The sequence below is a fragment of the Caretta caretta genome, chromosome 1 (assembly GCF_965140235.1).
Source record: "Caretta caretta isolate rCarCar2 chromosome 1, rCarCar1.hap1, whole genome shotgun sequence".
In the NCBI taxonomy this organism is placed as follows: domain Eukaryota; kingdom Metazoa; phylum Chordata; order Testudines; family Cheloniidae; genus Caretta; species Caretta caretta.
Window position 1 is genome coordinate 216,659,072 of NC_134206.1, and position 24,736 is coordinate 216,683,807.

Consider the following 24,736-nt stretch of genomic DNA (forward strand, 5'->3'; position numbering starts at 1 on the left):
CCTGGGAGTAACTGTTGAATTTGGACCTACTGCTTGGAAGGAGGTGCCTTTAGATGGTTATGCTATTCCATATAAAACATAGTATATGAACTGTGCAAATTCAGACAGAGAATGCAAATGGCTGTCAAATCCATCCACCCCTATGTAAATATATTGAGGGAATTAGCGAAGTCTTGTCATTTTTGACACATTTGAATCAGATGTAATTAGAGATTAACTCGCTGGGAAGTGTGCTCGCAAAACATTACAGGGAAAATTCTAGCAACGGTTGAGTTTAAACATAGAAAATAGTAGTGGCAATGGCAGGACTGTCTGAGTCAGCGCCTGCAGAATCTAGAATTCTTTCTCTTGTGTCTGCAGATCAGAGCATTTACACAGTGCAGGCTCACAGCTAACAGTTGTTTTAATAAACAAAATAAATCTTCAGCATATGCACAAAATGCACGGTACACGATAATGGCATTTGTTAGTATCGTGGCCAGTCTATGCATTCACAAGATAAATGTGGGAAAAGGAGTGCTAAATGTACAGACAGTAAAAAAACATAGTGGGACACCGTGCTAAAGTTCGCAGAAAGGAATAAAATAAAGAAACTCTTAAGTAAAAGAGTCCCCAGATTGATGTGCGAAAGTGTGAGCTCTCTTATAGCATTGACTCAGGCAGAGGAGCTTATTTTATGAGCTCAGATGTAGGAGGGTGTGACAGAATGTACCCGTGTCCGCACCCTACACACTGTTGTAATAATCTCTGTACAAAGTATGTCTTGTATGGTATCATCTGAAAATTCATAATTTGTTGGTCAATATTTCCTGGTAAAATGGGTGTGTCAACATTGTAAGTGAAGTTATAAGATTCCACTGCATGGTGATCTTAATACATGTTCCAAACTGAGGTTGGCAAACATCTGTTTCAAACAAAGGAATATGTGCTTTGCTTAATTTGCATTTAAGCAGTAAACAGAGTCATCAAGCAGGAAGGGTGGACAAAGAAACCTCAAATAGGTGAGGAAAAATAGCAGGAAACATCCTTTCCTGGAGACTTTCTGTTTCCTGAATCTCAGCTGGAAATAGAAAAGGAGTACTTGTGGCACCTTAGAGACTAACAAATTTATTAGAGCATAAGCTTTCGGGAGCTACAGCTCACTTCATCGGATGCATTCAGTGGAAAATACAGTGGGGAGATTTATATACACAGAGAACATGAAACAATGGTGTTACCATACACACTGTAACGAGAGTGATCAGGTAAGGTGAGCTATTACCAGCAGGAGAGCCGGGGGGGAGGGGGAACCTTTTGTAGTGATAATCAAGGTGGGCCATTTCCAGCAGTTGACAAGAACGTCTCAGGAACAGTGGGGGGAGGGGGATGGATAAACATGGGGAAATAGTTTTACTTTGTGTAATGACCCATCCACTCCCAGTCTTTATTCAAGCCTAAGTTAATTGTATCCAGTTTGCAAATTAATTCCAATTCAGCAGTCTCTCGTTGGAGTCTGTTTTTGAAGTTTTTTTGTTGAAGAATTGCCACTTTTAGGTCTGAGATCGAGTGACCAAAGAGATTAAAGTGTTCTCCAACTGGTTTTTGAATGATATAATTCTTGACGTCTGATTTGTGTCCATTTATTCTTTTACGTAGAGACTGGAAATGTTTTCCAAGAGGGGGACAGATACTATAAAAATGAGGGACAAGCACTCCATGCCCCGCCTCCTCCTGTCTTACTCTCTCTGCCCACTGATTCACTGCACCAGAAGGAACAAAGGAAGCAGCCATTAAACAGAAGAAAGGGTCCTGGCCTAAGAAGTTTGGCCAGTAAGACTGTTAGAGCCTTTGATGAGAAAAACTTGGCTTTGAATTTAACATAGTTTGTTAAGTTAGGCAGTAGTTGTGTTTTATCTTTATTTGTCTTGTAACCATTTCTGACTGTTCTGCCTCATTACTTGTATTTACTTAAAATCTATCTCTTTGTAGTTAATTAACTTGTTTTATTATGTGAATGGAAGTTTGTTTTGGAAACAAGATTTGTGCATATCATTTCTATTAATAAAATTGACTTTATATCCGTTTGTATTGTTCAGGAGAGGGCTGGGCAGTACCGGACATACCTTCAGTCTGGGATCTTCCCCCAGAAATGTATGTTGGAGTCACCCGGCAATATACCCAATGCTGGTGAGAGCCAAGGCATGTCTGACTGGCAGCAGCCCACACACAGACATATAGGGTTGCCAACTTTCTAATCACAAAAACCTGAACACCCTTTCCCCACCCCTTGCCCTGCCTTTTCCCCGAGGCAACGCCCCTGCCCCGCTCCTTCTCTGAGGCCATACCACCACTCACTCCACCCCCCCTCCCTCTGTCCCTTGCTCTCCCGCATCCTCACTCACTGTCACCGGGCTGGGGTAGGGGGTTGGGGTGCAGGAGGGGTTGAGGCTCTGGTTGGGGGTGCGGGCTCTGGGGTGTGGCTGGGATGAGGGGTTTGTGGTGCAGAAGGCGGTGAGGGGTGCGGGCTCCGGCCAGGCGGTGCTTACCTCGAGCGGCTCCCGGAAGCAACCAACATGTCTGGCTCCTAGGCTCAGGGTTTGGCCAGGCAACTCTGTGCACTGCCCTTGCCTGCAGGCAGCAACCCCGCAGCTCCCCATAGGAAGGGGACAGAATGGGCATCAGAAATGATAATGAAGAGATCAGACTTTGAGAAGACCAAATTTAAGAAAACTTAATAAACCTGTGGTTAGAGAGCGTCACTCTGTACTTACAAAAGATAAATATTCTCCATGCCATGAACCACTGAAAAGTTTTTGTTAAACTTGATGCTGGGAAGGCGTCTGGCAAGTTGTGTAATGACCTGACTCCAGGAATCCACCATTTTAATTCACTGTGTTTGTTACAGAGTCTTTAAAATTCATTTTGGACCTTACAGTGCTCCTGAGGCCTATAAAAAGGATTCAGTACTGTAGTAGGAAGAAGGCCTGAAACATAAGCCCTTGTATCAGAAGCCTGGTATGAGGCCTGAGGCCAGGGCTAAATTACTGGTCAAAGCTTTGCTGATATAAAGCAAAGTTAAATTGTGAGCAAGAGGCAAGCCCTGCTCACAGAATCTGTGAAGAACAGGGCTGATATTGCAAAAATGCATATTTCTAAGAGGATGATTGTATCTCGATTCAAAATGCCAGGCTTCTGAGACATGTTCCCTCAGGTCCTAGCTGACACCTCAGAAGTGAACCCCTAATTCCAAGGCAAAAGAAGAGAACACAGAGGCGAAAGGAAATTCATTCTGTCACTAATTCTGAAGCTACGTCTCAAGTTCCAGGTACAGAAGAAGATACTCATTTTTGGGCTACTGCTAAAAGTGGAAGAGTTGTGAAAAGGTATGTTAGAGTTAATGACACTGTGTAAAAAGGAGGTGGGCCCCGCAGCTCACTTGTGTTGGAGCTGCTGAGGGAGACAGACGCTTCTCCCCACTGCGCTGCCAGAGCAGGATGCCAAAGAGGACCTCTGCCACCCTGAAGACTTGCCTGAGTTTCCAGAGCTGCCAGTCACTCCAGAGACTGAGGAGCTGCTGGGACTACCACTGGCCATATATCCCGGTGAGATGAAGGACAGGATCCAGGGACAGCCTAAGGGGAGGGGAGGAAGAAGCCCAGGGACAACTGACTGTAGTCTGGCTGTGTTGCTGCCTGAAGCCAGGTCAGCATGTTGTGGCTGGATCCCTGCTGACCCAGTGGTGGATTGATCCACCACTGTTAGGGCCCTGGACTGGGACCTGGTGGAGTGGGGTGGATCCAGGTCTCCCTACCCCACTTCTACCAACCCCCCCCCTGGGGTGACAGCCTCCCCACCTTAGGCTAGGAGGCCTGCATTTATCTGCCATCTGTCAGAGCCAGGATGTCAGAGCCCCTTTGACTATTTGGTGTCCCACCCTGCTTGAGGGCGTGGGTTCTTAGACCCTTTTCTGATCTGCCCCAACCAAAAGGCAGAGCCCCTAAGACTGTTGGGTGCTCTGCCCTACCTGAGGGCCTGGGCTCCTAGACCCTTTGCTGTCCTTCCCCGAACAAAGGCCAGAGCCCTATAGGCTTTTTGCAGCAAAGTTAAAGCTACAAAGCGTCAGTGTAGACGCTGCCCTTCATTATGTCACCATAACTGGCCTATCCCAGTATCCCATAATGCCTGCCCTGACCACTCTTCTCACAGTTTTGAAGTCTGCTGCCCTGCATCTCGCTACGCGGCCATGCACCGCTCCCCTTTCAAAGCTCTGGGAAGCTTTGACATTCCTCAGCGTGGAAAGCTCACAGAGCTGCTGAGGATGCTGCTCCTGGCAGTTGAGGAGGCTGTGGGAGAACTCAGAAGGAACCATTAATGTGGAATCCTGCTCTCCCTGGCACTAGGAACACAGCGGCAGGCAGAGAAGACCGGCACAGTGGCCTGCTGTTGCGGGGAGGAAGGGGGAAAGACAGCTGTGCTTTGCAGAGCCCGGGGACTGATGTGTGGCAGGGTGTCCCTCTCCCTCTCCCTCAGAATTGGTTGTTCAAGCTGCTGCCTGAACTTAAAGAGACAGTATGCTGACACATTCTCCCTCAACACACACACTCCCCCAACACACACTCTGTCTCTCTCACATATACAATCCCCCTCACACAATCTCTCACAAACTTCCACACACAGACTCTGTCTCTGTCTCCTGTCAAACACTCTCCCCTATTCCCCTGACACACTTCAGTTGAAAAGTGATTGGAAGTCTAGTAGGATGCCCATGGAACAATGGGATTGAGAAACCTGCATCATGTGATGCTGTACCTGCCCCATGAGGCTTTGCAAACCCTTCCCAAAGCACCCTGCAGCTAGTTGCACAGTGGGATAGCTACTCACAGTGCACTGCTCTGTGTCTCTGCAAGAGCTGGTAGTGTGGATTCACTCTGCCAACACAAGGAGCATAGTGTAGATGTAACCTTTCTGCCAGGTGGAGCCAGCAGCAACAAGGGCTGGGTTCAGTATCTAGGGGTTCCTTTTCAAAAACACAACACAAAACCGGCTCGAGCCCCGACCCAGTGACCTGGGTCAATTACACACCACCCCCTGGGCACCTCTAAGAGGCAATACTTCCCCTCTTGCCAGCACAGAGTCTGAGTGTAGCAAAAACACTTTAATGAAAGGAGGGAATTAACTCAGCATTAATTTGGGAAAACACTGCAACTAGGGTTCATAAACAAAAAACATAAGCAAAAGACCCACCCCCAAGGAAGTTGGGCAGTGTCCTTTTCCCCTCAAGATCTTAAGTCCAGCAACCCAAAAGTCCCTTTAACGTGCCCGTCCCTTCTGTGTACCACACTCACAGTTGCTGTCCTTGGCCAGTGCAGCCCCAGGGTTCAGAGGTTCATCCTCAGAGTTCACCTCCCACCCTGTGTCAAAGGCAGGGGTGGGGGTAAGGAGGCACCTTACACGCTACACTGCTCGGGCACTCGCTCATTGCCTCAATGGCCAATTGCCATGCCCCTGTGGAGCGCTGCTCTGGCACTCTCCACCAGCCTCTCTGCCACCCGCCCTGCTAGCCGCTTGCCACACCTCTTGCCACACCAGCTTGCCAAGATGTCTTCATCTTCCTCCCCCTGCAACCTTAACACAGCTCTCAGTGATTTCAGCTGTTAGTGGGGAGCCTCACTGCTGGTGCATGCTGGGCAGTCTCTTGCAATAAAGACACTGTCCAAAAATAGGTCTAATACTTAGACCTAGGTATTTAGAAATACTATGGTACAGTTTGATTCATTAAAGGTTTTCTTCTGTACTACTCTATACTGTCTTTTACATACAGTGCCACTCCCCCACCATCATGATTTACTCTGTCATTTGGGTATGTTTTGTACCCTGGGATTACCGTGTCCCATGATTATCATTGTTCCACCAAGTTTCTGTGATGCCTGTTACATCAATATCCCCATTTAACACCAGGCTCTCAAGTTTACCCATCTCAGTATTCAGACTTCAAGCATTCATATACAAGCACTTATAAAATGTGTCACTTTTTTGCTGTCTGTCATTACGTGATGCAATTGACTGGGACTCTTTTTCATTTGACTGTTTCTCTTCTGTTCCTACCTGTACTGTATCACCTTCTATCTATGGTCATCGGTTTTCCCAGATTACTGAGTGGGGACTTGAGCAGGTTCTGTTCTGTATTATTAAGAGGAACCCGTAGATGTTGCTGCTGACTCGACCTGGCAGAAGGGTTACATATGAATAACATTTTAAATTCAATCCTAATATACAAAATGGGCAATTCCGGTGAAAGTTTAATTTCTCTGCCTAAAGAAAAACTCTGGTGCAACCTTAACTATCATGCTACTGCCATTTCAAATTAATAGGCAGCAGATTTAAAACAAACAAAAGGAAGTATTTCTTCACTCAGTCCACAGTCAACCCGTGAAACTTGTTGAGAAGGCCAAAAGTATAACTGGCTGAGAATTAGCTATATTCAAGGAGGACAGGTCCATCAAAGGCTATTAGCCAAAATGGTCAGAGATGCAATTCCATGCTCCGGGTTTCCTTAAACCTCCAACTGCCAGAAGCTGGGATTGAACAACAGGTGATGGATCACTGGAAATTGCCCTGTGCTGTTCATTCCCTCTGAAACATCTGGCTCTGTCTACTATCAGAGACAGGATACTGGGCTACATAGACAGTTGATCTGACCCAGTATGGCTGTTCTTATGTTCTAATGGTGTTTATGTAAGAGATGGAGCTAACAGCGTTTACGCTGGGGAGAGGAAAGAATGACATTGCCTGAGATAAAGAGTAGTGGGAGAATAATCCCATCCTTCCTCACTCAGGCCCTGCTGAAGGGAGTTTGAGTCTCATATAGTTAAGCTGCTGTTAGGGGAGAGATGGTTGAAAATTTTCTAATGAAAAAAATACGACTCACAATTGCTGGTTTGAATGAAGTGAATTTGAAAGAAATTTTCTTTCTGTGACAAAAATTTCAGATACAAAAATGTTGCTGTCCTTTTTTAATTTTTATTTAAAAATATTGTTGGGTTTTATTTAATATTTCAATCTTTTTTGGTCTCTCTGTTCCTTCTGTTTGTTGACTGAATTTTGTCCCATGTTGCCAGGTAGTGTTCCATGATTGGTAAAAATTCCTGTACATACCAGGAAAGTGTGGGATCGGCTAAGCTGACCTGCATGTCACACCAGGGTGAACTGTTGCTCTGTGATGAAGATTGGGGCTAGACCAACACACAGTACATGCCTGGCTATCTGTTTTTGGGATTCCCAGCAAAGCAGAATCCCTCTCTTCCTACAATCTTTGGGCAGAAGGAAAAAAAATTGGGCTGGTGATTGTCTCACTGACCATTGCAAGCTGCAACTGCTTGCCTGGACTTTACATTATGTAGGGGTATTGGGCAGGCCTTATTCACTGGGGAGCAGAGCGTCTGATAGCAAGGTTCCTTGCAGGGCTGATGGGCCAGACCCCAACATCCTCTCCTCGTCTTCCTCGCCCTACTCCCCTTTCTTCTCTCCCACTCTTCCTCCTTCCTCCCACCCTTTCACAACCATGGGGGCTATGTTGGTAATATTTGTTTTGTAGGTTTTGTTGTTCTTATGTCTATAAACATATACACACATTGAGCAAGCTCTGCAGCTGTGGGCTTCAGCCTACTAGCACACAACCCGTGGTGGGCAATGGGCAGGGAGGGGAATGGGGAGAGGCATTTTGGTCAGGAACACCAGGGCAAACACCTACTTTTCCAGAGAGTGAAATGGGATTGTAATGGCCCCACAGCATGGATGAGATCTCTGCGTATAGGTTGCTTCTGCAACACCAACCTCAACCTGATGAAGGGCTGAGTCAGCCCTGCTGAGACTGAGGGAATCTGTGAATCACAAACCCCAGGTTTATAGCACAGAGCCATTCTCTCCGGTTCACTCTAGCGTAGAGCTAGGATCCACCTTGCCACCCCCTCATTGCACCTGGAAGTGTCTCTGATCGGGGGAACTTAAACAAAGAGAGCAACACTCCGATATCCCTACTTACCTTGAGGACTGTAGTCAATGGGACTACTCATGAAGATCCTAATCTGGGCAGCACACTGCACTGTAACTAACATATACACGTCTGTACTAAACTTACCTGAGCAAATAACCCTGGCCATTCCTCTTGCGAAGCAGGCTGGGTTGGGCCAGACCCGCACCTGGTGTAAATCAGCATAGCCTCACTGCTCCGACAGGATGTTCCCCAATCCCCAATTCTTTTCTTTCCCACTGCAGCTGCTCACCTGAACACACCACGCTGGCTTCGCTCCCAGGGGGACACTCAGTTGTACCCAGCGCAGTAACAGGACAGTCTCTCAGGCGGGATTCGTTCCTCTCACAGCCAAACGTGCCGTTCCAGACAGGCCCCTCTCCTGTGCCAAAGAGCTGCCCTGCTGGCATCGACAGGGCGAATCCACAGTCAAGCTGCTGGCAGAGGGCGTGGGCAGCCTGTAAATCCCACTGGGAGTCACAGAGGGTTCCCCAGGCGCCTCCGTGGAGAAGCTCCACTCTCCCCAAACACCCTGTGCTGCCATTTGCCAGCCTGTACCCGCCGTACCCTGAGAAGAAGGAGAAGGGAGATAGAAGGACATTTCTCTTGCACAGTTGTATCTAAAGACGTGACGAAGGAGCCCTAGTGACATCAGATAATTAATTAATAATTATTTCCTAGTTTACTGGGCACTTTGTTTAATCAGGATATTTAGACATGATGATCAGGCTCTTACAGTGCAGGTGCTATTGCTCATGTCTGCCTTGTGTGAGGGGTCACACAGCACCCACCAAACTCTGCACCAGCATGTGCCGCTCTTGGGTCAGTGTCGTTCCTGGGATGGATTATCACGGGGCAGGGGCAATCTCCTCTCTGGTGGTTTCAAAGGAGACTGCAGAGGCTGGCATTCAAGAAGCGGGTCTTTACATGTCATGGTTGTTGTGTCCTAGGTTATTAGGAGCTCACTGAATCAGAACAGTAGCATTGAGGGATCTGATTGGGAAAAAACTACAGAGTAGTGATATTAAAACCAAGACTTAACTTTAGCCAGAGCTGCCTGGAGCTCTGCACTGGTAAATATTTTCAAAACTGAAGGGAGTATGCTGCAGGGTAGAAGCTCCTAGCCGCAGCACACTCTGTGGGACTGAAGCCCCAAGACCCCACCCCACCCTGGAGCCTCAAATGGAGAGAAATTGGGGGGTCTGGGAAATACTATATGATAATTTAAGCCCTGATTATAGCATAATGACAGCTCTGAAATAGTTACATTTGAGACCAGTTTCTCTTTAAAGCTGAACTGTTCCATAGTTGATTGGATTGCCTTGAAAATTGGCATGTCACCTAGGAGCACTGGGTTGTAGTAGTGATCCAAACTTGGGGCCATTTGCCCAGGGGACTCCTGAGCTAGAGCTCCCAGAAAAAAAAACACATCCAGTTGCCTTAAAGTTGACAGATGCTGGCAATTTATTTTTGCTCACAGATAGAGATCAAACCAGTGCTCTGAACATTGCACCAGGGTCTCAGACACTCGAGGGTTACCCCCAACAGAGAATATGGCACCCACCAGCCCTTTGGAGGAAATCAAATTAAAATGTTATTTCAAAAAGAGATTGCTTCTCCAGTTACGTGCTTGTGAAGGCTTGTGCGCCTACATGCACACTTGATGGACTACAATGAGCATGTGCAGTGAAAGAAGCTAGCTATCTGGAAAAGTGCCACTCAGGTATGAGATGTGGGTGGTTTTGAGGGTAAATTGTAGTCCTTACAGTTAGGCACCCCCACCCCTGTCACTGTGAGTGCAACTCCAGCCCAGAAAAGGAAAGTGGTGTTAAAAAAGGAGGTTAATTGCTCCAATTTGCCTGTCTCCAAGGGGGATTTTGTTTTGGGGGAATTATAACCTGAGTGCAACAGAAAACTCAGAAGATGCTGAAACTGCTTTTGGAAAGAAAACAACTTCCATATGTGAATGCTCAGGGGAGGGATGAATCAGGGGTGCAAGAGTAGGTGGTAACAGGAGAAGATGGGTTTCGGTTTGCAGCCAGGGAAGTGTTTGTTATGGAGAGGAAGACAAATGGGAATGGCTGGTAGTGAAGAGAAGTGTCCGGCGGGCTGAGCCAAGGGGGAGAGAGTGAGGATTGAGAGAGGAGGAGGGGAGAAGACAGGAGGGCTTGGAGACTGAAAGGGGTAGCTGAGGAAATTGGAGGGTTGAGAGTGGGCACATAAACCATGAATTCTCCCCTTCCATGTGTGTGCTGCAATCTAGGGGAAGCCTACCCCTTTGCAGGTCCTGGAATCAACTATACAACAGCCATTATTCCCATGACATTGTAACAAAATGTATAGGATGGGAAGGAGCACTGAGGAATCACATAGCAACCTTGTGGCCTAGTGGAAACACCACTGGACTGGGACTATCCCCAGCTCTGCCACTGGCCTGCTGGCTGACCTTGGGCAAGTCTGAGGTTCTGAGCCCCAGAAGGGGGTCAGAGGCAGACCAGCGGAAAGCCTCTGGGCAAAGATCAAAGTAGGAAAAACAGGGGTGATGTCATGGTAGGGGTCTACTATAGATCACCCAATCAGGGTGGCATTATTAGAACATATAATAGAAATATTCAAAACACAAGACCTGAGAGTAACAGTGGACTTTATCTACCCAGACATCTGTTGGAAAAGTAATATGGCAAAATATCCAATAATTTCTTGGAATGTGTTGGGGATAACTTTTTGTTCCAGAAAGTGGAAGAAGTAACCAAGGGGACCATGAAAAAATACCTTTTATGATTCTGAGGAGAGAAAGGAGTGAGAGCAGCAGAATGAAGACAATGGACTTAAAAAAAAAAAGCAGACTTTAACAAACATGGGAACTGGTTTGTAAGGTGCCAAGGGAAGAAAATCTTAGGGAAAAAAGGAGATCAGAAGACCTGGCAGTTTCTGGAGTAGACACTATTAAAGACACAACTGCAAACTATGCTGATGCAAAAGAAAGACAGAATCGTAAGAGACTAATATGTGTCCATCAGGAGCTCTTTAACGACCCAAAAATCTAAAAGGAATCCTACAGAAAGTGGAAATGTGAACCGCTTGCTAAGGAAGAGTACAAAACCTCAACACCAGCATGTAGGGACTAAATCAGTGAGGCTAAGGCACAAAATGAGTTACACTCAGAAAGAGACATAAAAGGGAATAAGAAGTTGTTTTATAAATACTTTAGGGAGCAAGAGGAAGACAAAGGAAAGTGCAGGTCCTCTGCTTAGTGCAAAGAAGAGCTAATAAGGGATGACATCAAGAAGGCTGAGGTGTTTAATGCCTATTTTGCTTTAGTCTTCACTAAATAGGTTAATGGTGAGCAGATACTCAACACAATTAATAGTAACAACATGGGGGAAGGAACACAAGCCAAAACTAGGGAAGAACATATTAAAGAATATTTAGATAAGTTAGATGTATTTGAGTCCCAGGTCCTGATAAAAAGAAAAGGAATACTTGTGGTACCTTAGAGACTAACAGATTTATAAAAGCATAAGTTTTCGTGAGCTACAGCTCACTCTGAAACCAGGTCCTGATGAAATTCATCTGAGTTGTGATGCTCTCTCGGAGCATCCAGTACCAGAAGCCTCTGTGTTACCCCTCTGACTCAGCTAGAGTGAGCTTTGCTGGAGCTTAAACTGTGTGTCGGCTCCCTGCCCCACCAATCTGTCTGCCTCACCAGCAAACTCCTTGAAATTCTGCCTGTCTACACCATCTTGCCTTGAAGGTAATGGTCAATGAACCCAGAGGTCCCAAGTTCCCCTGAGATGTCTCCCTGTAGTTTCCAATGCCTCTCACTCATCACTCACAGAAATTATTAACTCCACTGTCTCCAAAGAGACAGTACACGCACACACACTAACCTGTTTGCCCAGCAGAGGACACACTCTTTACCTTAACAAACAGCACTGAGCTGAGTAAGAATACATTTATTAATAAAGAACATAGATCATACTAAGCAGTGATAACAGAAGCAGAAAATGCTTACAAACAAAACAAAATATTGCACACTTTCTAGTGTCTAAGGCTTAACTTTAGCAAGCTACAATCTTTGCTTCAACAGCATTCTCTCTTACATCAAGCTACCAGCATTTCCATATCTTCTAGCAGGAGGATCCAACATTCACAGAATCCTCTTTGCCCCTTAAATGATAGATAACTAAGGCATTTTCTGTCCTTGTTTTTATAGTTCAGTAAATTTTTGAAACATGCTTGTCTAAAGTGCATCCCCAGATAAACTTCTTCTCCCCTACTTTTTGACGCTACCTGTTGACTTCCCATCCCCCTGGTGAATCATATGTAATGTAACTTCCACTCTCTCTGGCATCATCATGCCCAGTTTACATTGGAGACACAGGCAAAATGACATGCTTTTCCCCAGGAAAAACTTGTTTATCAAGTCTGTTCCCAAAACATATTTTAGGAACATATTTCCATCACACAGACATAACTCTTTACTCACAATCTGTATATTCCTTGCACAACGATTTCCATAACCAACATGTCACCAGTGTTTATATGATATCTTACTCCATACACTGTTATAGTACAATAATACTGTAGACAAACAGTTGTTTCCCTGAGCTCAAACACTGAGCCCACCCCATGAGACCACACCACACTTGCAAATTCAACAACCACTTCCTACCCTTTTACAGCCCTGTAACTGATCCACACAAGATATCACCTAAACCTACTTTCCCCCATCCATCATTAAATCCACAGACAGCTCTCATGTCCCAGCTCACTACTGACAATACCCATTGCAAGATGAATCCAGTGCCCTGCTCCTGACACAGCCTACACAAATGATGCCGACTGGAACCTCAAGGTCCATATTCACATCTTCCCTTTGATAACACGCATGGGGCGTTCAGGCCCAGATCTCCTCGTATCACATTCACAGCTCTCTGATGCTCCTCAAACTAATCCCCAGATCTCCTCATATTACAACCACAGCTCTCCCAAGCTGCTCCAGCATATTCTTCCACCATTCAGTACAGCTGCACCCAATGCAGTGACTGTAGATGGAGAGCAGATAAGCCCTGTGGTTATTGCCATCTCCAGGGGGATCATTTCCCTTGGTGAAGAGCTGCTTGGGGCTTCCATTGATGTAAATGAAACAGTAGCTCTAAGAGTTGTGAACTACCTCAGTCAATCCAACAGTGCTCAATATGTGACTTTCTGATGACAATTAAAAAGCAAACACTGGTGACTATCTCCCTGCCTCAAGCTGTAGTGTTGTTCTGAGATTGTGGGTAGACGCAGATTTTTAGTAGAATTAAATGGTAAAAACTTCATTAATGCAGAGTTAAGGTTGCCTGCGGATAGCCTGGGACATTACAGAACATGGAGTTCAGCAAGGGACAGCCCCTCAAGTACAGGACACAATCCCACAAGGTGCTGAGAGGATCCTGTGAGGGGCTGAGTGCCCTCAGCTGCCACTGCTGGATCAGGACCAAAGTGAGTCAAACACACCACTGAAGGGAAAAAGGAGGGAAGAGCAGATGAAGGTTTTGTTATCACTAGAAGCTCACACCAAGAAATGTGTAGGAATGAGCACCATGGGGCTGAGGTCTCTTTCTCTCCTCGCCAACAGTCTTATACTACCTGACTGGTTTGTGAGGGGCCTGGCCAGTTTTTCTATGGCCTTGCCAGTTGCTGGTCCAAAGGTGTTATTGGCTGGGGGTGGGGGTGGGGGAGGGGTTGGTGTTGCACAAACACACCTGGGCATGAAGTGATCTCGGAACCCTAGTTGCAGATATCACGGCTGGGAGCATTCAACGGCCTTTCAGCTGGCACCCTCATCCTGCTCTGCATGTGTGCAGTGTGCCAGGGCAGACACCAGTGAAAGTGAGAGCAGTGCCCTACTCCCAGCCCCGAATCCCACCAAGCCTCCCATAAATTTTCAAGACCTGGGCCCCTCCCCATGGTTTCCCCCAGCCCTGGAACCTTCCCTCTCCCTCTCCCACCCCCACCCCCCAGCCCTGGGACCTGGCCAGCTCACAGGTCAGCCCCACTCCCCTCGGCCCTGGGCCTGCCCATGGACTGCTAGTTTTACAGTGCCTTGGAGGTGGCAACTGCGCCTTACACAGAAGTACGCCCCTTCTCTAATCCTGGCTTCCTCTCTCCAGGACTCCACCTTTCAGGACAAATATCCCCGTTTTCCATTTTTACCTGCACATCCCAGTACCATACCTGTCAGTCAGACCATGGCCAGACAGCAAGGGCTCCTCATGGATACAGTGACAGGCTAGCCAGATGGCTGCCATGGACTGGGATTTCGGCCAGTGGTGTGTTTCACAGTCAGGTTAGTGGGCAGTGCAGATCCTTTCCAGGCTCTGCTGTTAGCGGTGATGTTGGGAAAGGCACTTGACTAAGTGGCCCTGCTCTTCTTTTAGCTCATCCATTTAGATCTGTGTCTTGACAAGACCCTGTCCCTGACAAGAAGGCGACCTTTGTTACCTATATAAGAAAATCCCAGGAATGTCACTCTGTGAGTCACTTGACACGGAGGATGTGTGCTGAGTCAGCGCGAAATGCTGGGGCAAGCTACAAGCCTGGCTGAGAGCTCCTCTGGTTCAGAATATCACCAGGCTCAGTCATCACTAGGATTCACAGTCACTTGCCATCCAACTTTTAAGTTATAAGCCACTTCCAACTCTCGGAGTTTCCCTTATTCCAAATTGCGCCATCTCCTGTAGCTGTCACTGGGGCTGAAGCCAGCGAGATTCCACCATCTCCCTACAGTCTGTCAGCATGTGGGAGTGAGGCCGCCCTGAGTAAAGTTGGCTGCTGCCTCCCACTGTTTTCAATGAAACTGAAGCCCACAGAGAACATGGCTGCTCCTGTATGGCTCAGGGGGCTGGAGAGGATGCAGGGAGTGTGAGTGGCCCCAGAGACCTGATGAAAGGAGGGTGGGGAGAGTGAGGAGAGCAGGACACTGAGGGCAAGAGGCAGATCTAAGGGATTCAGGGGAATGGGGTGTTGGAGGATGTGAGGGCAGAAGAGAGGCTGAGAGGGGCAGGAGGATGTGGCTGAAGCGGAATGTGGGGGCATAAAGGAGGCAGAGGGGGCTGCAGAGGACAGCAATAGGGGTGAGAGATGAAGGGGATCAGATGGCAGCTTTCCAGCCTGGGGTTGGTGGTGGGAAACAGGGTTCCCTCCATGCAGCCAGGGGAAGGCACTGTTGCAGTGTTTCCAGTTGTTGCAAGCTGATCACAAGTCACAGGATTTCAGTTCCTATAGGAGGAGCTGGTGTGAAGATGCGAGAAGCTCCTCTGATACGCCAGTTTTCAGGGCTGGGCCAACCTGTGTGTGAGACCTTTTGGACTGAGGACACAGACCTGCCCTGTCCCTTAGCCCTGCCTTCATGTATGTCCCTAGAGACGAGAGAGGGTCCTGGGGCAGCAAGAGGCAGGGCAGGGTGAAGTTGTGAAAGTTGTGGTGTAGCGGAGTCCCAGACAGAGAAGTCCCAGGGATGCAGGAGGCAAGAGGTGGGTTGCTATGGTGAAGATAGTAAGAGGGAATGAAGGGCAGTTCCCCCATCTCAGGGGTGAGGAGAGGGCAAGTGCAGACTCCAGCTGAGCAGCCAGGGAGAGAGGTGCTTTTTGTGTCCATTACAAGATTGACGTTTCAACCTAAAATTGGCAGGGGAATAGAGGGCGGTGAAAAACTCCATTGACAAACTTTGGTGAAACATGCTTTAGCAATAAATACAGTATTGGTACAATGGTATACTTAGATTGGTGAAATGCACCTTGGTAATAAGTAAGTTTCATGGTCAAGTAATTTACCAAACAACTGGGAGGGAGGTGAGTATATGAGCTAGGTGTTATGCGCCAAAGCTGTCACACGTGCGGACATTTCAGATTGACAGTGTACATGTTTTGCATTCATATTCTTTCTGTTTTTTTGCTTAATATTTGCTTCCAGCAGTCACTGTTTCTTCACATGACTTTACGAATTACACCCATGTGAAACTTTACGAATTACACCCATGCAATAGCACGGGCTTTCAGCTAGTCTCTAATAATTAGATCCCTATGAATGGGTGGCACAAAGCCACCCCCCACTGCAGGGCAATAAGGTAAAAGTGGCCACAACCACTCCAATTCTTCCAGTTAAGTTTTAAAATAACAACACCTGGCCCTACATAGCACTATGCATTCAAGTGCCTGAAAGCACTTTACACTAATGAAGTTAAGCCGCACAACCACTCACTGAGGTAGGTAATTAATTGTTGTTTTCATTTCACAGATGGGCAAACTCAAGCATGGAGCATTAATTAATACAGCAGCAGAGCTGGAAAGAAAACCCAGGTCTTGAGATTTCTGGTTCTGTGCTCTGACCACTAGACCCTGCCCTCTCCCTTGACAGATGTATCTGAGTAGGGAAGAGTCTTCTTAGCAGTGGAGAACATGCAGCCATTACCTCCGTCACCACCTGAAATAAGATTTAATGGCTGCCAATTAAACAACATCAAGTCCTTCTGCTACCTAAGTAGTACACTTACCGACGACACCAGCATTGATAAAGAACTTTCAGCATGTTAAAATCAGCTGCCAAATATCCACAAAATGCCAAGTTTACAGAGCTGTTGTGCTCCCTTGTTTTCTATACTCATTAGAGACCTGCCCCTTTATCGTTGCCAAATCCAAAAACTTAACTGCCTGCAACAGCGCCACATATACAGCATAATGGGATTCAAATGATCTGACAAAATCTGCTGGACTCAACGACCTGGGAGGGTACGGCCCATGACAGGCAAGCCTGACACTCTGCTACAAGGGAACCAGAATGTATAACAAAATATCCTCGCACCACCTTGCCCAATAGTAGGAGGGAACATAGACACCAACTTGCCGTGGCACGTTTCCTGAACCCTACTTGTGGAAACAGACTTCAAGTCACAGTCATACTCGAATATGAGTGACAGTCATTATTATTAGTGGAGGATAAGGGGGATCAGAGCTCTGCTAGGACCCTATCCTTGTAGCTGGAGAAAAAAATTAATAGAACTGTCCCAATCTATTGAAGACACTAAAAATGGAGTTAGGAATGTGAGAGAGATAATGGGGTTTCCCTCCATTCTTGGATCCCTTCTTGGTTCCCTATGGGTAGAGGGAGAGTGGAGCCACCCTTTCTAACAGACAGGAATCCTTTGTAGCAACATGGAAACATATAAAGTCTTCTGGGATGTGGGTTCACAGGTGGAATACATGGATGTGAGAGAAAAGAGACTGAGGGGCCTAGCTATAGGGCCCATGTTAGTGGTTCATCAATATGAGTTCTTACCTGAGCAGAATATGCCAATATCATTAGCGTGAGAGCATGTGTGGTTGGGACGGGACATCCTGGGACATTTCTCAAGGACAGACTCATTCCCCACACACTGGAACTCTTCCTTCCAGATCAGATCATGTCCTTCTTCAAAGTGAGCTGTTCCCAAGGTGGCTACAGCCTGTCCACACTGTAATTCATTGCAGATAATAGAGGCCGCGTTGAAACCCAAGTGTGAATCACAGACTGTCTCCCATGTATTTCCATGTTTTACTTCAACACGTCCTGAGCAGGCAGTGTCCCCTCCAACCAGCTGGACGTCAATGCGACCTAGAGAGTAAATACATCCATCGGAGAGTGTTGGTTATGCTGTTATCTCTCCTCTCAACAGCAACAACATTGTTAAATAAGCAGCAGCCCTTTACCCCGTATGCCAGTTCCTGTGTTCCAGTGATGAGAGAGAGTTTGAATAAAAGGGCAAAGTGTGACACTGCTGGGGCGTGGGGGTAGCCAACAACATAATTCTCAGGTGTGAACAGGTTGACACAAAGCAGAGTGTGTGACTGTGTCTGCATGTGGGACTGGATGTAACTGATGAATGTTTGCATGGTCTTAGTACATCCTCCGCTGGAATATTGTATTTCTGTCCCTTCATTATAGGAAGGATATTGAAAAACTGGAGAAAGTTCAAAGAAAGAAAACTATTCAATGATGAGGCCTGGAGGCATGGACATGAGCCTGGGGAATAAAGGAGAATAAGGGGCAAGGGACAGCAAGGGCAGGTGCCTCCACAGGGGTGAGATTCAGGAGGGGAGGCACTTATTCATATAATCTGAAAATACTAAAATAATGGCTAAGAGTTTAGAAAGAAAAAGCAGCAGGAAGAGAGAAGGAATAATTCCCCAGCAGTGGAAGGAGTAGAGAGTGGGATAGGCACAACGGGAAGTGACTGAGTCACTGTGATTAAAGTTAGTCTAGAACAAACCAGACACAATACTAGTTGTCACCTCTGATGACATTTGCCCTGACCCTGGCCCTCCTTTTATTCCCACTGTCATGTTCTGGGGGTACAATCCAAACCAGTGAGAGGTTGTGTCACCACTTTCCCTGCAACCCTGGGTGCCTTAAAATGCTTTACTGCTGTAGCTCCCAACCTGGGAGTCTCATAGCCAGACCACAACCTGACACCCCAAGTTTTTGTGCACTTGACAGCCCTGGTTCAGCAGTTCTGACCCTAAAAGCCTGTGTATAACCCCACCGCCCCACTCTGGCTTCCACCAGAATTGGTTACAACGAACAAAGTGACTCCAACATGCTCTCAGGCCCAAATTTCCACAAAGCTGTCTGCCCTGAAATGTTCAACCCTCCCCTGGAACATTCAGAGATATATAAAGGTTCACTGCTCCTGTAAGGAGACAACAGCTTAACACTTAAACTGTTAGTCACTTCAAGTGAAACACAGCACTGAGGCTGTCTATAGTAAAAATAAAACAAATTTATTAACACTACAACATAACTTAAGTGATGCCAAGTAAAAGGAATAAAGTTAGAAAGGGTTGTAAACAAATAAAAGTGAAAACACACATCTAAAAGTCTAAAACCTAATCTAGTAAGGTACAGGCTTTGTTCAAGATGGTTTCTCGAACTTATGGTCAGTTCCCAGAGACATGGTGGCCAGGTTTGTATAATTTTTGGTGGTGCTGAATGCCCATAGGACAGACTGGGGCAACTGCCCTGGGCCCCGCACTATGGGGGGCCCTGCGCTTCAGGGGGACGCGGGGTCTAGGGTGGCCGAGGGGTTATCCAGGGGCCTGGTGCTGGCAGCAGCGAGCGACCCGGCACCAGCCCACCCTGCCCCACTGGCTCCTGGCGTCGCTCAGGGGATGGGGCAGAAGCCAGAAAGAGGTGGGGCGGGGGTTTGGGGGAAGGGGTTGAATGGGACCGGGGCAGGAGTGGAGCGGGGCGGGCTGGGGCTGGTTGACTTGCTGCTGCTGGTGTCAGGCCCCGCTTACCCCTCAGGCTGCCCTGGACCCCACATCCCCATGAAGTGTGGTGCTCCCCAAAGTCTGGGGCCTGGAGCAGTTGCCCCGATCCATCCTATGGACAGGACTGCTTTGGGTCCAGGGCGGCCTAGGGGTTAGCAGGGGGCCTGGCATTAGCAGCAGCGAGCGACCTGGACCCAGCCTGCCCCTGCTCCTCCCGCTCCCTGTCCCCATTCCATTCCATCCCTTCCCGCAGGCTCCCGCCCCGCCTTTTTCCGGCATCTGCCCCCTTCCCATAGTGACACCGGGAGCTGGCAGGGTGGAGCAGAGCAGGGTGGTCTGGGGCCGGGTTGCTCACTGTTGCCGGCGCCAGGCTCCCCACTAACCCCTCAGGCTGCCCTGCACCCTGCATCCCCCTGAAGCACAGGGCCCCCCAAAGCGTGGTAAACCCAAACATTGGTGGGGCCAGGCCCACATTCCTAAATATTGATGGAGCATGGGCACCATGGGCCCATATAACTCGCCACCTAAGCCCAGAGACTTCAACCCTGCCCCCTTGGTTGAAGGACCCATCTTTCTCAGCTTGCAAGAGCTCTGGCCTCTTGTGTCTCTCTAGTGATGGGTGACAAAGATGGCTTCTGCCCTTGTTTTTATCTTCCAAGGTTCAATGACCTTGTTTCCAGAGGCAGGATGACCTCATACTGTTCTTCCCTTCCTGTGGATTTTCAATCTCCCTGCTGATTTCCATGTAAATGGGGCTTCCATTGTTTTGATCACACCTTGCTTAATTTAATTGGGGACAGGTAGATAGCTGCCTTCCCTCCTGTCTGGAAGAGAGCTGTTTCTCCATTTGTTTGGACAAACACTTTAAACCATAATATCAATGAGGATCCATAATTGCTTAAATAGTGTTAATACAGACATTAAATGATTATAATAATGATAATAATAATATAGGCTTTAATAAAAGATCTCACTCAATACACTTTCATAATACAGTAATATTGTATAAAATCAGTTGATTTAATTGTTTATCTCTTGAGGTTCAGCTCCCCTGTCTTTATAGCCCAGTAAACCATTGCAATGTTTTCTTTGAAAAGTAAAACCCAGACCAAGCTTCTCTCTCCTGCTGGGTGTATACACCATGCTGTCTCCTCTCCCATTTGTTGTCTTGATAGCTTGGTTTATCTAACTTGTAACTAGACCGTCCTTATCTCTGCCTGAGGACTGGCTGGTCAGAGAAGCAAACACATTCCTTTGTCTAGGGCAGACTTGTTTACCAACTCCCTGCAACACGCCTAGTTTAAATACATGTTAGTCACGATTCCAGCCTATGCCCATATCTCCTTATAACCACTTAGTGTATGCAGAGTGCAAGAATATTAATAATCAGTGAGTTATTAGTTTTCCAATATTTTACATACCACCTATCAGATTAGGACATCAGTGAATTGGGGTTCATTGAACCACCCAGGCCAGCTGAAACTCATGATCTGATACCAGTGAGCCCCTTGCCCTCTGGCATTGGGATGCTGTGAATGTCACACCCACCCACCCTGTCCACCTCCACACCCAATCTCACCACCGCCTCCATCCTTCTCGTGTCACCATTCCTAGCTACAGCTAGGCCAGGAATCAATGTTTTATTTCAGAGAACAAACCAAAACATCAGAAAAAATATTTGGTTCAGCCCTGAAACTGTTTGGAACTCATCAGCAAATCCGAGAAGTCCACTTAGGGTCATACAGAAACAGTGTGTGCTCCCCCTTATAACCTTTAGCCCCATGATTAGGGCACTTGCCTGGGATATGGGAGACCCTAAGTTAAATTCCCACTCAGAAGCAGGGACCTGAACTCTGATAATTCATCCCTGCCCTACAGGTGAGTGCAGTAACCCAGGCAATTAACTATTCTGGGCTGGAATGCTCTCACTGTCTCCTGGTGAAGCTTCTCCACTTTGAACGTTTCACCTCTGAAACCCAGGAAATGATTGGTGAAGTATGTGTCACTATTGTGTGGGTCTGAGGGAGGCAGTTTGGAGGGAGGTGAACTGGGGCATGGCTGAAGCAGGGGCAGGAGTCCCAGCTGGGGGTGGGTTGTGGGAGTGGGGGGCACAGCTCATTGTGCGGGTCAGGCTCCATAACCAAGGTAGCATGCAGCCCTGCAGAGATTTGCTACTGTGAAATACGTATACAGCTGCACAAGGTAGGAGACAGCAAGGAGCAACCTCTTACATGTTAGTGACCCACCTGCCATTCACTACTGCTTCCCTCCCTCCTCTGCCTGGTCACTGGTCCTCCCCCACCCCCCGCTACAATCTTTAAATGTTTCTCATAGGGAATTTGAGAAAATGTTTTTCTCCCATCTGCATTTACCTGCTGGTCAAAAAGTGTAACTGCAGATTTATCTGTGATGAGTATTTTATGTTCAGTTTTTATACAGCACATTCCCTCTCCAGTAACAGGGGCTGTAACTCCTTCTTAGGGGTCGGGGACATCAGAACCCTCAGAGCAGAGAGCTCCTGGTAGCTGCAATTACAGCTATATATTGATGGGGAGGGGGAGCACTGTTCTATATTATGTCATGGTGAAAAAAAATCCCTTCCCCAAGGGACAGTGACTATTATGGGGAGTCCAGGAGCTCTGGCTCCACCTCCATGTCTCTCTTCTTGAGGGGATTCATTCTCTGGCACTGAGTCAGAATAAGAACCTTAGTGTCTCTTCTGACACTTCGCCTCTCTGTGGGAACCCACGTGTTGGGCTTGAGATAAAAGAGTTTACTTTAGTTTTCTTTTAATTTATTTAAAGCCTTTTTCTGTCTGATGAATTGTATCCCCACATTCTCTCTCCACCCCTCCCCCTTCAATCACACAGGTAGGTATTGTCCCATTTCACAGAAAGGGAACCTGAGGCACTGAGAAATTATGTGAGATGCCCCAAGGTCAGACAGTAAATCTGTGTCAGAGTCAAGAATGGACTCTCATTGCCGGATTCCCAGTGCAGGGCTTTCAGCATACAGCCATCTGTAAGTACACAGGGGGCACAGGCTGTGTGCTCATGTATTCCATGGTGTCCTCACAACAGCACTGACTGGGCACTGATTATTATGATTTGTTCTTCGTGCCATTCCCAGTAGGGCATATCTGCTGCAGCATGTTTGCTCTCTGGTTTCAGCAGCCACCATCATATTACACCTGCCCCTTGCTCTTTATGGCCCTGAACCAGCAAAGGCACTTAGTCATGGGGACTAACTCACATGCTTAATATTAAGCCCGTGCTTAAGTGCTTGTTGAAAGGGAGCCCACATTAGCTCCTATAGAGTAATGTGTTGATTTAAAGCTGGCCCTGTTGTTTATAAATCCTTTTGTGCTGTAGTCCCTGGCTGTATTTGAGTCCCCTCCCTCCTTTAACCTCATTTTTATATAAGTCTAGATTGTGTAACACTGGTGGGACTCTTACTCCCAGGATTTGTCTCGCAGACTGCACTGGATTCACTGGGACTGTTCCTGTCACAGAGGGCTCAGCAATGGCAGGAAGAAAGATGGGCAACAATTTCACAAAACCATTTCTGTTCTGCTGCATTTTTTTTCTAAATTTTTGACAAAGAGGAAAACATGTGCCTGCTAAGAGTGTCGGTTTCAGCACTGTGAAACTTTTTGGTGGAACCAGAATCCAGCCCGTACATAGGTGTCCATTTGCAGATTTGTAAAGTGCCCCACTATTGAGGGAGGGTGGTAGAGAACTCAGCAGCCATTCTAAGATGCATTTAAATCAAGCTGATAAACTTGCTCAGGGTCTGGTGGGTTATGAAATTTTAACTGGACACAAGTGTGAGGGGAACATTCCTGTTCCACATGGACTCAAATTTAAAGACAAGAAAAGGAAGGTTGTAACCAGCTTCTATTATTAATCTGACCAGACTGTTGACCAGTGGAGTATATGGCTGCTTTCTCTCCCTGCAGAGTGCGAGTTCCACCCATTGTAAGTAATGGGAGTCACTCCACCCTGCTGGGAGAATAGGTCCCCCTGGTTTCACATGACCCAGGCCATAGCAATTTGGTTACCCAGGAATACAAGTGGAATTCTCTGTGGTTTCCCTGTGCTAAAGTTCAGTTTTATCATCAGATCAAACCCCAGCTTCTTCTGTGGGAATTTTTTGGGAAGTTCAGGTAAAACCCCCCACTTCAGAAAATGTCCTTGCTCTGGAATCCTCAGCACCTACCCTCCAAGGCACAGAGACATTGCAGAGCTATCTGCGATCTCTACATACCAGCTGTGATACCACGGTTCATCTCTAGCAAAATATTTGAGGTTTCTAAAATCTGACTTTCATCTTAAGCTTCACCTGTTCACACTGCAGCTACAGAACAGCAGCATCTCAGACTGCAGCAACTCACAGAAACAGGCTGCTACTGAACAGTTCAGTGTCCTGACAAGTGCATCATTCAAACCCTGCTGAAGTTGGCCTGGCACATTTGACAAACACAGGACAATTATTCACAGGTTCCATACACAAGCACAGAGCTGGACAGGCGATGAGGCTGGAAGTCATAATACAGAAGCCCATTTTGCTTTTCTTGTGATTAGTTGACAGGAATTTCTAAGCACTGAAGCCATTAGTTCACTAAAAGCAACTCTGGGCTCACAGTGCTACAAGACTGATGTATTTTATAAAGCACACAGACTGTGACAGGGTCAAATCTATGATTATTGCAAATATATAAACCTCCTCTCTCAGAATAACCAATGGGAGAAAATCAGAAACACAAATTTATTTAACCCCAACTGCCTGTTTTCCATTTGCTTCCTTGACTTCTGGAATAAAATACTATTTCTAGTGGATTGAAACTTCCTACTTCTCTTCTGCCCAGCTCATCCAGTGAAATAAAGCAGGCACTTACCCATGGTGTCCTGAAGAAAGAGGAGAAGCCAAAGCAGCTGAGTGGAGAGATGTCCCTTCATTGCCAGACGGACCTGCCGTCCCCTCCTGACACTGCACAGCCAGCACAGAAACACTCTGCCAGGGCTCCTCTGTGTCTGACAAGTGACAACAAAGCAGTGGCAGGGAAATATGTAGATTCAGATGCTGGCATCAGCTGCCAGAAGGAACCAATAGAAACAATATTCACCTTTTTAGACATTATCAGAGAGTTTATCTAAAACTTCATGCAGCTAAAACATCCAATACAATTCTAAAATTCTGGTTGTTACCATATATGAGTGACGAGTCCGCTTCTGATGTCATGTTCGCTTCAGTCTCAGATCATAATGTAACCACCCTCCTTGGCGTAGGGCAGAACTCTGTGAAAAATGATTCTGTCTGATTAGTCAAATAACTGTAGAGCCTAGAATGCTGCTCATTTGACAAACTAATTAAGAAAACAAATGTAGGGAAAAAATAAACCTCTAAAATTGAACCCCACAGAGCTGTCTGTGTC

General features: G+C 46.9%; 1 protein-coding gene across 1 annotated transcript in view; it reads right to left on the bottom strand.

The window, feature by feature from the left end:
* Positions 1-24,326, bottom strand: part of LOC125623278 (scavenger receptor cysteine-rich type 1 protein M130) — a 62,860-nt gene extending 38,534 nt beyond the window's left edge. The window contains exons 1-3 of the mRNA XM_048822320.2: positions 24,200-24,326; positions 17,333-17,647; positions 8,262-8,576 (exon numbers count right to left, since the gene is read on the bottom strand). Coding sequence (XP_048678277.2) covers positions 8,262-8,576; positions 17,333-17,647; positions 24,200-24,260 — 691 coding nt within the window. The 5' untranslated portion in view covers positions 24,261-24,326. The remainder of the gene's footprint in view (positions 1-8,261; positions 8,577-17,332; positions 17,648-24,199) is intronic.
* Between the last annotated feature and the right edge of the window lie 410 nt (positions 24,327-24,736).